Genomic DNA, 16,426 nt, shown 5'->3' with positions numbered 1-16,426 from the left:
CATGTAATTGTAAACACAACGCTGACGTCTTCACTTCCAGGTCAAGAAGAAGCTGTCAATCAAAAACTCAGTAGCCAATGAGAACACACCACTGCTGGCCCCACCCCCGCAAGAGATTTGTGCCAGAAAGACGAACGAAAACTCTGGGATCGTAAACGAAAACTTCAGAAGCATAAATGAAAACTCTGGAAATGCTTTTGTAAGTAAAGATCAGTGAAAGAAAGAAAAGAAACTGTTAGCAAAACATGCAGTGTATTAAAAACAGTCAAACATTTTGCCTGCGATTTATTTTTTTAAGTTTCAAAGACATTTTATTCAGTTTCAATTGATATTTTTATTAGGTTTTTTTTGAAAAGTTACGTTCATTATTTTTGGATCAAATGTAATTCCATATAGATACTAGTATTATTTCAATAATCAGTATGCAAATAATATGTTGAATATTAATGAACCAACATCATATAAAAGAGAGATGACACAGGAAACAGAATACAATGATGAGTAGAATTGTTTTGGGCTTTTGACTAAACCGCAAGACGGCGAGATGCACTGTTACACACAGAGAGGCGTGTTTCAGATAGCGAACAAACTCCGAACTGATTCCTCTTTCGCATCTACTTACTCTTGGATGGACACATACACACACAAAATTAGGTCAAAAGACCAGTCTTGGCAAGTATTCTCGTAAACACAGTCGGTTATGTCTCAAGACAAAGAGAACAAGAGAAGGATGGCTGTCATTATTTCGTATCTGTGCATTCGGTCTTAAAGTGACAGCAGCCTATAAATACTTGCTGTTGTCTATATACCGTTAAAGGAACACTCCACTTTTTTTGAAAATAGGCCCATTTTCCAACTCCCCTAGAGTTAAACAGTTGAGTTTTACCGATTTCGAATCCATTCAGCTGATCTCCAGGTCTGGTGGTGCCACTTTTAGCATAGCTTAGCATATTTCATTGAATCTGATTAGACCTTTAGCATCTCGCTCAAAAAAAAATACTCTCATTCTGGCATAATAATCAGAAACTGCACTCGTTAAAATTACAAACGACTTACTTCTAGCTTCTGACCAAGGCTGTGTCTCAATACTAGTGTTACTTGATCTCAGTGCTGCGTTCGACACTATAGATCATAAAATACTCCTAGATGACTACAGAATTACACTGGTATTCAGGGCCAGGCATTACGGTGGTTTAGGTCGCACCTATCAGACCGTCACAATTTTGTTTATTTAAACGGGGAAAAATCTAAGATAACATCAGTAAATCTGTGTTAGGCCCTCTGCTATTTTCAATATATATGCTCCCACTTGGTAATATTATATGACAACATGAAATTAGTTTCCATTGTATGCTGATGATTCTCAGTTATATATTTCAGCACAACCAGATGAAATCTCTAAATTATCCAAATTTGTGTTATAGATGTAAAATAATGAATGACTAGTCATTTTCTTCTATTACATTTAGATAAGACTGAGGTATTAGTTATTGGACCAAAAACCTGCACAGAATCTCTTAGACAGTCTTCCATTAAAAATAATCATTTAACAATACATTAATTAAGCATACAACAACACAACTCAAATATTCACAGATGGATGGGTACGATCTAAACCACTTACAGTGGCATGCGAAAGTATGTGAACCCCTTGTAGAATCTGTGAAAATGTGAATAATTTTAATAAAATAAGAGGGATAATAAAAAATGCATGTTATTTTTTATTTAGTACTGTCCTGAGTAAGATATTTTTCATAAAAGATGTTTGCATTTAGTTCACAAGACAAAACAATAGCTGAATTTATTAAAATAACCCCATTCATAAGTATGTGACCCATTGATTCTCAATACTGTGTGTGGTTACCTGATGATCCACGACTGTTTGTGTGTTTTGTGATGGTTGTTCATGAGTCTCTTGTTTGTCCTGAGCAGTTAAACTGAGCTCTGTTCTTCAGAAAAATCCTCCAGCTCCTGCAGATTCTTCAGTTTTCCAGCATCTTCTGCGTATTTGAACCCTTTCCAGCAGTGACTGAATGATTTTGAGATTCATCTTTTCACACTGAGGACAACTGAGGAACTCAAACTCAACTATTAAAAAAGGTTCAAACATTCACTGACACAAAAGATGAATCTCAAAATCATTCAGTCACTGCTGGAAAGGGTTCAAATACGCAGAAGATGCTTGAAAACTGAAGAATCTGCAGGAGCTGGAGGATTTTTCTGAAGAACAGAGCTCAGTTTAACTGCTCAGGACAAACAAGAGACTCATGAACAACCATCACAAAACACAAAAACAGTCGTGGATCATCAGGTAACCACACACAGTATTGAGAATCAATTGTTCACATACTTATGAATGGGATTATTTTAATAAATTCAGCTATTGTTTTGTCTTGTGAACTAAATGCAAACATCTTTTATGTAAAATATCTTACTCAGGACAGTACTAAACAAAAAATAACATGCATTTTTTATTATCCCTCTTATTTTATTAAAATAATTATCATTTTCACAGATTCTGCAAGGGGTTCACATACTTTTTCATGCCACTGTAGGTGTACATGACTTATTCACTCTAAATAATGTGTTGCCTCAACAAAAAAGAAAGAATGAAACAGTTTGCATCAATTTTTTGAGTCAAACACACATTTTTAAGTTGATTTCTCAAAAAAATAAAGTTGCTTGAACTAGAGTTGTATCCCTGGAACCAATTAATCTGATCTATTTCAGTTCAAATCAACGGCTATCCTATGCAAACATAACTTATTGCACATGTGTATTTAATGAGCAAAGTAAGATATTACTTGTCACTGGCATTAGTGCAATAGTGTTTATCTTCATGCATCTACTCTTCAGCACAATGATAACCACAAAACTTCAACATTACAGAAACTCTTTTAAATGACAAACATAACAGCAATAAACACTAACAGGTCTTTCCCTTCACTAAAAACACATAAGTTAACACTTCATTTCATTATTTATTCTCTTTATCTATTCTAGGAACTAGAAATCCACTGCCTAATTTCTGAACTTATCAAGACAGTTCCATTAAGTTATTACAACCTAATTTATTTAAAAAGAAAAAAGCCAATTTATGCAAAAATTTGAGTTTAAATTACAGACGATATTAAGTTGATGTAATGATGATAAAAATGATTAATGATTAAAGTTTTAGTTAAATTAATAAATTAGAATTTTGAACTTGCAGCCATGCATTAAAGTTGTGGCAACAGGTGCCCTGAATGTACTTTTTAGAGTGATCAGATGAACACAATCGGAGATTTATTTAAAAAATATCCTGGCTCTTCCAAGTTTTATAATGGAGTGTGTTTTATATTTCAGATGCTTTCATAAAGTCATCACTACTGAACTTTAATGGAATATTTAGTTCAGGTGATCTGTGTTAATTTGTTAATCTAGCCACTGTACTAAACAAGAACCTTGGATTGTTTTGGTTATTTTTGATGAATTTGAGGAGATGCTCGGCCCTGGCTGCTTTTAGAGCCTTTTTTATAACAGGAAGTGCTGTCTTTCCACACATTTCTAAACCCACTAGACATGATACAAGACTGATTACCTCACCAAACAAAACAATCTTTTCTAAGTAAGTAAACATCACCAGTAGCTTTTTGCTTCGATAAATCAAAATCAAAATAATATCACCCATAATTTGTTTGTTATATACAATTTTTACCATGTGTATTAAAAAACTTCCTATTGTACCTTTGACTTTAAAATTATCCCCGATCATTATTCCTAACCAAAGTATTAAAGAAATTTGCATTAGCAGTGTCCCAACTAAACTCGGAATATCAGTTCCCTTGATCGTGACCGTAGTCTCATTGGTGTCGTTTTCTGCCATATTTATTTATTTATTTATTTATTTTTAACTGCTTAAGATGAGTTCTGTAAAGTCTTCTTCAGAAGTTTAGTACCAATTATGTCCCTTTGGTGTCTTTAGATTCAATTTTCTGCTTCCTCTTTTCAGCAAAGACTCTTGCAATTCTGCTTGGTCATCGATCTGGTTATTGCAGGTTAGAATATTGCAACATGTGCAACAAAACACCTCTTTAAGAAAATTTCTAAGCAATCCATTAACACCTGTTAATTCTCCTACTATTAACATTCCTATTATTATTCCTACCAAAATTAGTATACATCCCAATTATCAATTATCCATTTAACCACTCTCATCACTGCTGTCAACACTCCTTGCCCTGCATCGATCACTGTAGTTGTTGTTTTGTCTAAGGCTTTTCCAACTAAGATCCATCCTTGCGTAATTCTTTCTCCTAAATCTTTCCAATTGTCCATTGTCTAAATCCTGCATTCTTTTCAGCATATTGCAGTCTGGCAACAAGCCAGTACCATGGAGCTAAAGGCATACATCTGCCTGCCTCCCGGTTGTTAAAATCCCACATATTTCCCATAAATATTGGTAAAGTTGTTGTAATTCTTTTAGCTAACAATCTATGAATCCCTTGATTAAGGTCATTCCTTCTTATATTATAATCAGTTTTGGTGTAGATATTGGACCATCCAACATTCATAACATTATAAACTCTATCTGCCTCATAATGTAATACTCTCCATAAACTCCTGGGGGCGTACATTACTGTTTGGTCATCTAAGTCTCCATTCAGGTCATATGATAATCTGAATTCAGGTTTCATAATATTTTTGGTATTCTGGGATATCTGTGGGTATCACCCAGAATATTCTTCCCGTTATATTGGGATGTCGTACCCTTACTATAGGCATTGGGTAATACTCACACAACCATCTGTTTTCATATTCTTTTCCTCCAGATGGTTTAACCGTAGGTCCTTTTATAATTTTTTCTGTGATTCCCTTGTTAATATTATCAACAATATTTCCAAGAATGTCCCACAATCTAAATTGCAAGACCATCTGATCTGTTTCTGTACCATTTTCTGTTAAAATTTCTTTCCATAATTCTGGATTTTCCTCCATCATTTGTGATCTTATTCCTTGCCATGTAAATCCACCAGTATTTCTCCAGAACGATAACGAGTGTTTACTTTCTTTTTCTTTTCCCAAGATAATCCTTCTCTGGCTCTATAATCATCTCCACAAATCCATTTTGACTCGTTTCATTACATGGACAAGGAGTTACTTGATATTCTCCTCGACCTTTGATGAAATATCCTTCATATCTAGTCATAGTTTTGCAATTTTGATCTTTTATAATCTGAAAATAACCATCTAAGGCCTTTTTCTTTTTCAAGGTTTTTGCTTTGCACCAGCATTCTTTTTCTGAGGGCTTCCCTCCTGCCAGAAGTCTATCGACACACATCCCACCCTGGTAACTTTTTGTATTATTTTGTTCGGCCAACGTTCTTCGTCAATTTGTCCAAACTGGCATCTCATATTACAATTTTCCTCATCACATTCGCCTCGCCTGGGGAAATCAACTCTTGGTGACATTATTTGTTCTCCATCAGCATCAATGGTTACAACTGACCAGATAATTCCTTTCCCTTTCTTTGGTTTCACTGGTCATCTGTTGTCATCAAAGCACATTTTCAGGTTCTCTAGTTCATGGCTCAGACTCCCTGGATCCACTAGCAACCATTTGCTTTGAACTTCCTCTATTCCTGCACGGCATCTTGACGTCCAGGAATAATCTATACTGCTGTTGCTTAGCTGTCTTAGATAATTGTCATTATCTAGGCCCACACTTGTTGCGTTCCAACTACTGCTAACTAAACCACAAGCTTTTCTCATGCAGTTCTCACAATTTTTCTTACCTCTTGATATTTTTTCCTCCAATTTGGAACATGTATTTTATTATCATTTAAGATTTTTCCCATTAAATTTACACTAGGATGTTTCGTTTGATCATGGATTTTTCCTATAATGTCTTTATCTGCTTCTTGTATTATTACTATTCTTCTCATCCGGACTAATCTATTTCGTTGTTTCCCTGCGCCATTTCATTTTCATCTTTGCTATGTCCCGGTTGATGGATTACCATAAGATCCATTCCGTCTATATTCTCTTCCATCTCTCTCCAAATATCTGTGTTGTTCTATTGGCTTCCCTTTACTCTTTGTATAACCATTTTCTTTCCAAATGTCCAAACTTTGGTTTATTCCCATTTCAACATACTGTTGTGGAAATTTAAATTTTTTATATGATTTTTACCTGTATTCTTATGAAATATAATTCTTATGGAACATGGTATGATGTTGGCTTAAGTGGTAATGTTTAACATAGTGTTTAACATAGATGTTAGAAATAGAAAGAGCGAGATATTTTATGGGAACATGCAAGATGTATGTTAAAAACACATCTGTGCTAACAATGTGTGGAAAGTTACAGCCGCTAAGAGATGTTCCTAATATGGTAAAAGGACAGAGGCTTCAGCCTTGGAGGTTAGAGATATAAAAGTGAGGGGAAGCTTTCGTTCTTTGTCTTACACTCTGCAGCTACTTGTGTTTCTGTTGACTGTTTGACCTTTCTTGCAAGAAACAATCCTTTAAAGACAATTGGACGTGTTTGTCTCTTAGCAGTAGAGTCGGTTGAATTTTTTGCCACAACAATTGGTGTCAGAAGGTGGGATTCCTTGGATGTGCCTTTTGGACCCGAGAGCGGACGGTGACTGATCATCCTGGACTTAATAGTAGTCTCAGCCCTACCCCGAATAGATTAAGGGATGAGGGGCCGACCGCCAGGGTCCAGAAGGGGACACCACTGGAATCAGAAAACGAGCCCAGGTGGCTACACAACTCTCTGGTAAGAGATAAATTTAAAAAAGTGTTTTTGCATTTTGGGGAAAAAAATAATTCATTTGAAGTAGATTGTAGATTTTAATTTTGTAGATTACAAAATGTAGATTTTAATTTTTAATTTTTTTATAACCAAAAGATGCTGTGTGAAAATTTGAAACAGAAAATAGTGGTTTCATCTTGCCACTTTCTTGGTAAAGAAAACACCTTTTTACTCAAATTAATCAAAATGGAGTTATTGCGTTTTGGAACCAAACTCTTCATTTATTCTGAGGCCTTACTTTTTTGGTCTTTACGTGCTGTGTAGTAAGGTCATATACTGCTAACGTATTTTGAATTTCTTTACTACTAGCATTATTCAGTATTGTGGCTAAAGTGTGTCTTTAGTACCCTCACCAGCTGATGAGGGGAGAAATAAATGTAAATTAAACAGATTCTTCACCATCAGTCTGTGTATTGTGTTTCTCATAAACATTTAAAACAGTTAAAGTATTTTCTTTATAGTCCAATGAGTGACAGTATCACTTATAAAACAGAGTTAATTATATACATTTTTTCATATACTTCTGTGTCCACAATGAAAGATATAGTATAATATAATCTATAATATAATATAACATAATATAATATATTCATTTATAACATATACATATATAACATTCTGCTGTAATACACATTTGAAATAACCCTGAAAATGTTCCTATCAGCAGAAATGATCCTTTGATATACATTTACAGTACAAACACATTTTATCAAACTAAACTGTTGCATCATTCATCAAAAAAACACACATCACATTAACAACTGTGCTATCATGCTATTTGTCAGACCGCATGGTCTCCATCGTTAGCATGAAATGCATGACTAGCACAGACTATTCAAGAGGAAATCTGGAACGAACTTTTAGACTTATTAAACGTAAGATATTTATGACTTTAAACAACATCATGTACATTTTTTTAAAACTCTCACATGTTAAGAACATATCCTTACTGTGTTTATATAACTCATACCAGATGAAGCTTTGTAGCTTCCCTTTAGCTCAGTGGTTAGAGCGTGGCACTAGCAATGCCAAGGTCATGGGTTCAATCCCAGGGATTGCACATACTCAGATACAAATGTATAGTATAAGACAATGTATGTCGCTTTGGATAAAAGCGTCTGCCAAATGCATAAAAGTAAATGTAAATTAAACACGTGACACACGGAGCTGCTGCTGCTTCACCATCAGTCTGTGTATTGTTTGAGCAGTGCGCCCCTCCCCCCTCAGGTGAACGCTTCCCAAGGCAAATGTAATCAAGTGATCAGTGATCGATCGTCAGACAAAAATAATATATATAATGTAAAATACGTTATAAAAAAAACATATTCAATGTCAAATATTTTCTATTATTTTTGTAACCACCACATGTCCTCCAGGTAAACTTCTGCCCACTTCTCGTAACAATCTGGTTTTATCTTCATGATGGACGTCGGCTTCTATCAAAAGCCACATACTCAAAATTGGCAGCCCATCTTTTTGGGCTTCTATCAAATCCTTTTTCCATTGGGCATACTTATCCTCTGTACCTGTGAGTTGTCTGGACTTTTCTAAGGCCTCGGCTGTAATTGCATGGCCAGTACAAGTGTGAACTAACCGTGTAGTTGAGTGTTCATCAAGTCTTGCAGCTTCCGCTGCTTTCATAATGCGGTTTGCATAACTGCTACGGTCTTCGCCCTGTTTTATTTTTCCTACCTGCTGTTTAACTGCTTCTGTTCAACTTCATTCTGATCATTTTGCCTGGTAGTCTACTTGCTCTTCATTTGGCTCTTTTGAGGAATTAAATGTGAAATGTCTAGGATCTGTTCTGTGTACTGGAATTGGTGTGGATGCTGTGGGTTTTTGCATTTTATTCCTTTGATATTTACTTCAGGCCAATCGTTCTTTATCTGATGTTACACCCTCCTGAGCTCAAGCTCTCCTGCCCTCTTATTACTTAACCTTACTTCTCTAAGATTGTTATCTGATGACTCACTACTTTGACTGTCACGCTCTTCTGTTGTGTCTTGCTCAATAGAATCTGACAGCCATTCTTGTGACCCTTGATCTCCTGTCTCTTGGGGTTCAAGATTGTCTTCCCAAGGTGCAGTTGGTTTCATCTTACTTATGGTTTCTGCTAGCCTTGGCTGTACTTCATACCTTTCTTTTTGCTGTTTAAGAGTTTTTATTTTATCTTGATCTCTCTCTTTAACGAGGAGATTTATAGTCATTTGAATTTCTTGGGACATTTCTATTATTCCAGCTACGAGTCCCTCGAGTCCCCAGTAGTGACATTGTTCTGTCACTACTGGGGACATATGTATTTCTTTATCACCTCTGCCGTTAGCTTCTCTAATTACATTTTTTATTTACAATCTAGTCTCTTCTCCAGATTGTTCTTCTGTGCGTGTCTGTGTACTACTATCAGTTAATGCTACATGTGCCACACTATTCCATTTTGGAGAACCTCTACAAATTCTTACAGTTCCTGTTTGCTGAGGACCTAATCGCATTCTCATATTCTCTATCTCTTTAAGAGATGTATTTCTGCATTTCTGTGACTGCAGGCCTAGGTAAGTGCGGTTCTGCTATGGTTATAACACTATCTCTATCTTCTTCCTCTTGTGGTAAAGTAAGAAGGATTTCACTTGTAGTTTGAAAGTCTGTCATTGCTTCCCGGTAAATCCTAACTTTCTCCATATTTGGAACTTCACCCTGAGATTTCTTTCATTTTTTTCCGCTCATAGTATACAGCTTTGTTTTCCCCATGGTTTTTCTACGCACTGTGCTCATAATGCCCTCTGACTCTGAGCTTTTGCACTGAATAGCCACTTCCTGTCCATAGTGACTTCCTAACTCTATGGCCCACTGTATGACTGCTAAAGCAACTTCAGATTCTTGGAAATTACCTTTTGCAATCCATCTCGGCTTGGTAATCATAAAAGTATCTGACCAGGCTCTATCTCCTGAACCGAGGTCTCTGCCCTTAAGGCCTTTTTCTCCCATGCTTTTACCCAGTGGTCTCCCCAGGTGTAGGCTTGAATTAAGATATTACTGGATTTTCTCTGGGCTTTTTTACCTGCCATACTAGGGCGTCCCCTACTACAGGTTTCTCAACTCAATAGCCCCTCTAGACCCCTCTCTAGGTCTCACGGGTAGCGATCCTGTTTCCTGGCCCTTCAGTCCTTTCTCTGGACTGGAACATACTATCTCTCTCTCGACTAGTATCTAACCGAATCCTTTCTGGATTGGTCTACGTGGGTCTTACAGACAGCTCTTCAGTATGGTTTCTACACTTTCAACTTAAAACTCAAACCTCAAGCCACTCACGTTGGGCGCCATGTTATTCGGTGTGACCATTTATGGTACACCTTTTAACCCTAGGATTATTCAGGTAGGGTAAGGAAAGTCAAATCTAGTCTAAACCATGAGATACTCATCCGCCGGCAGGTTGAAGTCCTTCAGGAATGACGCAGAAGACTACCTTGTGGTTGTTCTTTGTCGAGGCTCAGATTGTAGTTATAATAAGTAAAGTCTCACGGAAGGCAAACGTAACAATAAAATCTCTTTTATTGATTACAATACAAAGCAGTTAATGCAAAATAAAACAAAATAAAACTTAAATCAGCTTAAGCTAAAAAGCTCTATAACCTAGATTTGCCCAGCAATATTGGAGATGCTGTTAAGCGCCCCTCGTTAGGGTATCAGGTGTCCTTCTACGCTTAATGCAGGCAGCATCTGAGGAGGCCTTTTACTCCTCAGACTCTTATACTAATTATTGGGACATTCCAACTTCATATTACACATCAATTGATCAATGTCTTTGATCCAATCTTCCTGCTGTAGGCATATCAGTATCTGTATCTCTTGCTTACTAAGCCGGATGACCTTCCTTTGTTGCCTACGCTGTCGTCTTCTTCTAGCACTCTTCCTCTTCTTCACCGAAGTCTTCGCCTGGCTCACCTCCGCTTTAGGTTGCAACATGCTCCCTTCATCCTTATTGTTAACTTTTGTGGTTGGTTACAATCATCAAACTCAAAAACTTTCACAACTGTTGCTTAGTCATATAATCTTATAACAAACAAAGGAAGTATTGCAGTTCCTTAATTTCATAACCATTCAAGCATTCAAGCATATATGGCCTTAACTTAAAAGCAAATAAATAAAAACATTGAAACAGGTAAATAGCAATATCAACATCAGACAATGTCAACAGCAATTTAGTGAGTCCTTTTAGACCAAGACCTTCAAAAAATGGTCTTAAGACTGGTCTCGATTTGTTAAAATAATGAGCAGAATAAAATATGATTGTCACGGTTCACTAATCCGCTGTCTCATACTGTTGTCTGTGTGTAGGTTTTGGGATGTGTCACTTGATTGTTCTGTGTGGGCGTCGCCGCTGATTGCTGATCAGCGGCAGCTGTGGATCATTACACCTGCCTATTTAATGCCTTGTCTTTCGTCTCATGTTTGTCAGATCGTTTGTTGTAGTCCTGGTGTTGTCCCGTTGTTTCTCGTGTTTCTTGTTCCTGGACTGGATTCTCGTCACTGTTTCCTGTTACCTGTCTGTCTCGTTGGATTACTCGTTCTGGATTTCATTCACGGATACTCACACGGACACACGGACTCACCATTCAGGACCATCATTCATCACGGACACTTCATCGCCCATCGAAGTCCCTGTGTTACCCCTCTCCTGCTGTCTGTGTTGCTGCTGTGTGTTTTGTGGTCTACTTACCTGGCGTGAAGCTCTATTAAAGAGATATTAACTTGCAATTGTATCCAGTCTTCTTTTCCGTGACAATGATTTCCTCTTTTTTTCATTTGAATTCAAAGTTGAAAGTGGGTTTGAAGGGTACGTGGGCTTAATGGGTACACTTACCCTATATTTTAATGACTGAACAACTAACCGGTTTGTGTTGGGTGGAGCAGCTGAGAGGACTATATAAGTGAGAGCCCTGTGAAGGTTCTTCAAAGATCTCTTCTGCTCTCGTCAGTGAAACAGCAGTATCTTCTACAACATCTTCTGGTGAGGCGAGGATTTATTCATCTGGAGAAAATCTAGACAACAACCTTTTAATAATTAGTATTTTCTTACTTTGAAATATAAGCAGGAAAGTTTAATGAACAAAAGCAATAATTAACTATAGTTTTTGTGTTTGTTTTTTGTTTTGTTTTGGTTTTTTCAGAATTCTCACCTACTTCTTCAGTGCCACGAATACGGAAGAAAACAAAATGCCAAATGCACAGCAAATAACCAAGCTCAATGTCTCCACCTGTAAGGATGAAGAGGAAAAACTCAGAGCTCAAGGTTATCAGTTCATCAATGTTAACCTCAATGAAGGTGCTGGTGGAAACCGGGTCCTTCTTTGGTTCAAGAAAGAGTGTGGCAACAGACCTGTGACCAGGATCGAGTTCTCATTCACTGACAGGATGAAACCTGGTCTGGCTGAAGCTGGGTATGAGGTGGTCAACAGGGATCTGAATGCAGGAGTTTGTGGAGATCACATCTTTCTGTGGTACTTCTACGGCAGCACTGAATATGACATTCCTATTGTGGACCTCACCATAAGCAAAGGCGCCAAAGAAGAACCTGCTCTTCTGAAAGATGGCTGGGAGAGACTGGGCTGTGATCTGAACCGTAATGCACGAGGAAACTTCATCTACCTGTGGGTGAAGAGAGAGAAGACCAGCTACATACAAGAGATCACAGCAACTGTTGACTTCTCTTCTGACAAGCACATGTTTGAACTGGGCTACACTTGTGCGAATGAAAACACCAATCGGGGCGCTGGTGGAAAACACAACGTCTTCCTCTGGTATCGCCGCACAACTGATAAGAAAAAGGCTCTCACTGCTCTTGACGTATCCACCTCCCTCCAGGAGGAATCAAAGCTTCAGAAGGAAGGCTATAAAGTGCTAAGTGTTGATCTCAATACAGGAACCGGTGGAAAAGAGGTGTACCTATGGTACAAGAAAGAGGGATGTGAATCGCAGAACCAAGCCATGGTTCTGCTGATCAACCGTGATGCCTGGTTTGAGTATCAGAAAGCTGGTATCAACTTTATCGAGAAAAATCTGAATGAGGGCAACAACGGCTATGAAATATCCATATCCTACAAGTAAAACCACAGAATCATGCTGCCATCACAGGATCTTCTTCAGTTATCTCAGTGGTAGATCTATATTGCAGCTATAAGCATATCTGTTTCTAATGCATGATTTTAATGTCAAGCATATTGTGACTGTGGCTGTTGTACTACACTCAACCACTCACATTTCATTTGGCCTCTGTGTTTATGTTGAAATGAATTATGAAATAAAGTCAACTTCAACCACAACAAACGCTTTGGTGAGTTTTTCACACCTGTCTTTGGGATACATCTAGCAATACGTTATACTGTATGCACTGCTTATACTTATACTTGGGTTTTTCTGTCACTTTATTCACACACATGAGAACAAATGAGTGCTTGAAATTAACCCAAAACTTAAATATGAAAAGCAAAACAAGCAAAAAACAACCCCCACCCCTCAAAATACACAAATACAAAGCATTAAAAAGGTGTGGTCTATAGATTATTCACAAATTATTACAGCTTTGCCCATTGACCGCTCGGTCCATATTCACTGTCCTTTATGAAGTGTTCTGTAAATCACATCAGTGAACATCTGCTAAATGGACTAAAAGAGCGTGCACTTATCTTAAATGTTGATTTCATATGCTTTCTGAAGACTGCTGACAGCAACGCGTGCAGGCAGATCAAAACACTGTTGAATATCAAATGTCAAGTCTATCCACCCAAAGAATATACACTAACAAGAAGCGACACTCAACAGAACGCTCCATTGTTTAACATTGAGAGTGCCTCTTGTAAATCCTCCACATTGATCGCTCTTTTATGTTTTCCAATCACACTCTCTCTTTTGAAATATTCGGATAATATAATAGTGAAAAATAGTCTCAAAATTTGGACTCAGTTTCTACATAATTTTGGTTTTCAAGTTATGCCCCTGTCTTCCCCGATACATTTTAATCCAGTTCATTGGTCAAAATGTAAGCTAGCACAAATTGATCCAACCATTGACCCGGAGTGTGATAGGTGTCACTTAGGCCCAGCCACATTAACCCACATGTTTTGGACCTGTCCAGCTCTTTCTTCGTTCTGGGGGTCAGTGTTTCATTCTCTCAGCCATTACATCTGTAGACATACCACCATCACCTGTCATAGGCCTTTTTGGGGTGTTGCCTGGTGGCCTTTCACTGTCCACTCACTTTTCTAACTTTGTCACTTTTCTCACATTGCTTGCTAGAGGTGTAGTCTTATTAAATTGGAAGAGCCCTCAGCCACCATCTCACACACGTTGGATGAAAGATGCCCTGTTTTTCATGAAACTAGAGAAGATGAGATACTCTTTACGGGGGCCTAACAGTGCTTTTAGTAAAATCTGGAAGCCTTTTCTTGCACATGTTAAAACTCTCCAGCTGGATTCGGTCTGATTAACCATTCCCTTGTTAATATTCATACTCACTGGTTGTTTAGTTTGTAACCCTCTGGAATCTTTAAGATTTGTTCTGGGATGTAAATATACAAGGTTTACTTGTCTCTTTTTCTTTTTCTGTACGCCTGCTTGTGTACATTTATATACATCCCATTCTCATCACAAATTATATGTATATATTTTATTTTATTTATTTATTTATTTTATTCTTTTTTCCTTGTTTTGTTTTGGTATCTGTATTGTAACTCTCTGTCAATATCATCCTTTCTTGTGACTTATTGTTTGTAAAACGTTTAAAATTAAGAAATAAATCATAAAAAAAAAAGTAGGCTAACTACGTTACCTCGGATGGATGAATGGTTGGATTCCACAACTGGTAAAATAAAACATATATAAGACAATAGAACATTTACTGTAGGAGCCATACAATTTACTGGTGACTTAATTTAAAAAATGTTCTAAATGTTCTAAAATTTGCCGATTTTGGGTGCGTAAGATGTGAAGGATTCTATGGTCCAGTTAGTATTTTCGGCCCATAATGGTGGGCACGCTACCGGAGCGCCATCTAGTGGCTGTTACCCAAAAAGTATCAAAGTGTTGCCTCTTGGGTCCTATACTCTTTAATCCACCTTATTCCAACAGCTTGGGATTTGGCCGTTTTATTATAAGGCCTTTCTTGGCCCCCTTCGAGCCTATCGAAGAGATTCCCGAGAAATGTCTCACAGTCATAACAGTGTTTCTTAAATCTCTTAAAAGAATTGGAGACATTCAAGCACTCTCGGTATCTCTGTCGTGCCTGGAATTTGCGCCCGGTATGGTCAAGGCTTCCTTGCATCCTAGACCGGGATACATTCCAAGGTCCTCACTAATACTGTGAGACCTATTGCACTGCAGGCCTTCTGTCCTCCTTCTTTTATGATGAGGAAAAGCTTAATCTGCTGTGCCCAGTTAGGGCATTGGATGCCTATGTCCACACAGCTAAGGCCATGTGGAGAAAATCGGATAAATTTTTTGTATGTTTCGGGTAACCTAGGAAAGGTCTCCCTGCATCCAAGCAGAGAATGAGCAAGTGGGTGGTTGAGGCCATATCACTTGCTAATGAGTCGGCTGGTCAGCCTTCATCTTTGGCTGTTCAAGCCCACTCTACAAGGAGTATGGCTGCCTCTAAGGCTTTGATGTTTGTGATGCGGCAGGCTGGTCCTCACCGCACACATTCATGAGGTTCTACGAGCTAGACCTCGGCTCCACTCTAGGGGCGCAGGTGTTATTGTGAGTTGTGCGCTTCGGCTTCACATGAATGGTCACTTGTTCATATGGCGACGTTGGGATTGCCGTTCCCATTGTGATTGAAGCAGTGCAAGTTCCCTTGAAAGGGAACGTCTGGGTTACGTATGCAACCTTAGTAGAACGAGATACTGCGTCGCCCTGCCATACTCCCGGCATGCCCGTAAGTGCTTTGCTTCAGAACTTAGAAGCTGAATGAGTGTGTTTTCGGGCTGGCTTTATAGTTCCTGGTCAGTGACGTCACCCGCCTATGACGTTCCGTCACCCTATTGGACCGATTTCATACGTGCTTCACGACGCAATCACGCAGAGGCGTTCCCATAGCGATTGACGCAGCGTCTCGTTCCCTATTCAGGGAACTGAGGTCACATACGTAACCGAGACGTTCTACACTCTTTAATCCACCTTATTCCTACGCCCCATGACGCTTTGCGTGAATTATGGGTGTAACTTCTGTTTAGCTGTAAACAGTCTCACTCTATGAACGCAATAATACAATTTTTTTTTAAACTGAGTACAATGAGATGACATTATTCTACTCACCCTTCAACCAACAAACATTAAAAGGACATTTAAATGTGTAAAAGCAACAACAAGGTACTTTCAACAGGCCATGAAAAAGCGTGATACTTCCACAGCAATAACGGACGGGTTAAACATAACTATAGTGATATATATCTGTATTATATAATATAGGCCTACGTTGCCTTAATAAAAAAATAAAAAATCATGAACTTCAGCAATGCGTGATACTATTTCAAAGTGATTTCCATCATTTTTACAGATAATAAATATTAACCTGTGAAAACAAACCTGGAAAGACACGTGAGGCTTTGAGGAGAAAAACGAGAGATTCTTTGTGCAT

At 38.0% G+C, this 16,426-nt stretch overlaps 1 protein-coding gene across 1 annotated transcript; it reads left to right on the top strand.

Annotated features, from left to right (window-relative positions):
* The first annotated feature begins 8,587 nt into the window (after window positions 1-8,587).
* LOC125267393 lies at window positions 8,588-14,344 on the top strand. Its single transcript, XM_048188971.1, has 2 exons — window positions 8,588-11,803; window positions 11,964-14,344. Exon 2 carries the CDS (start codon window positions 12,010-12,012, stop codon window positions 12,898-12,900), a length of 891 nt encoding a protein of 296 aa, XP_048044928.1. The 5' UTR covers window positions 8,588-11,803; window positions 11,964-12,009; the 3' UTR covers window positions 12,901-14,344.
* Window positions 14,345-16,426: the final 2,082 nt, after the last annotated feature.

The sequence above is a fragment of the Megalobrama amblycephala genome, linkage group LG4, assembly GCF_018812025.1.
Source record: "Megalobrama amblycephala isolate DHTTF-2021 linkage group LG4, ASM1881202v1, whole genome shotgun sequence".
Lineage (NCBI taxonomy): Eukaryota > Metazoa > Chordata > Actinopteri > Cypriniformes > Xenocyprididae > Megalobrama > Megalobrama amblycephala.
Note: the sequence above shows the minus strand (reverse complement) of the source record. Positions and strands in the feature narration are given on the sequence as shown.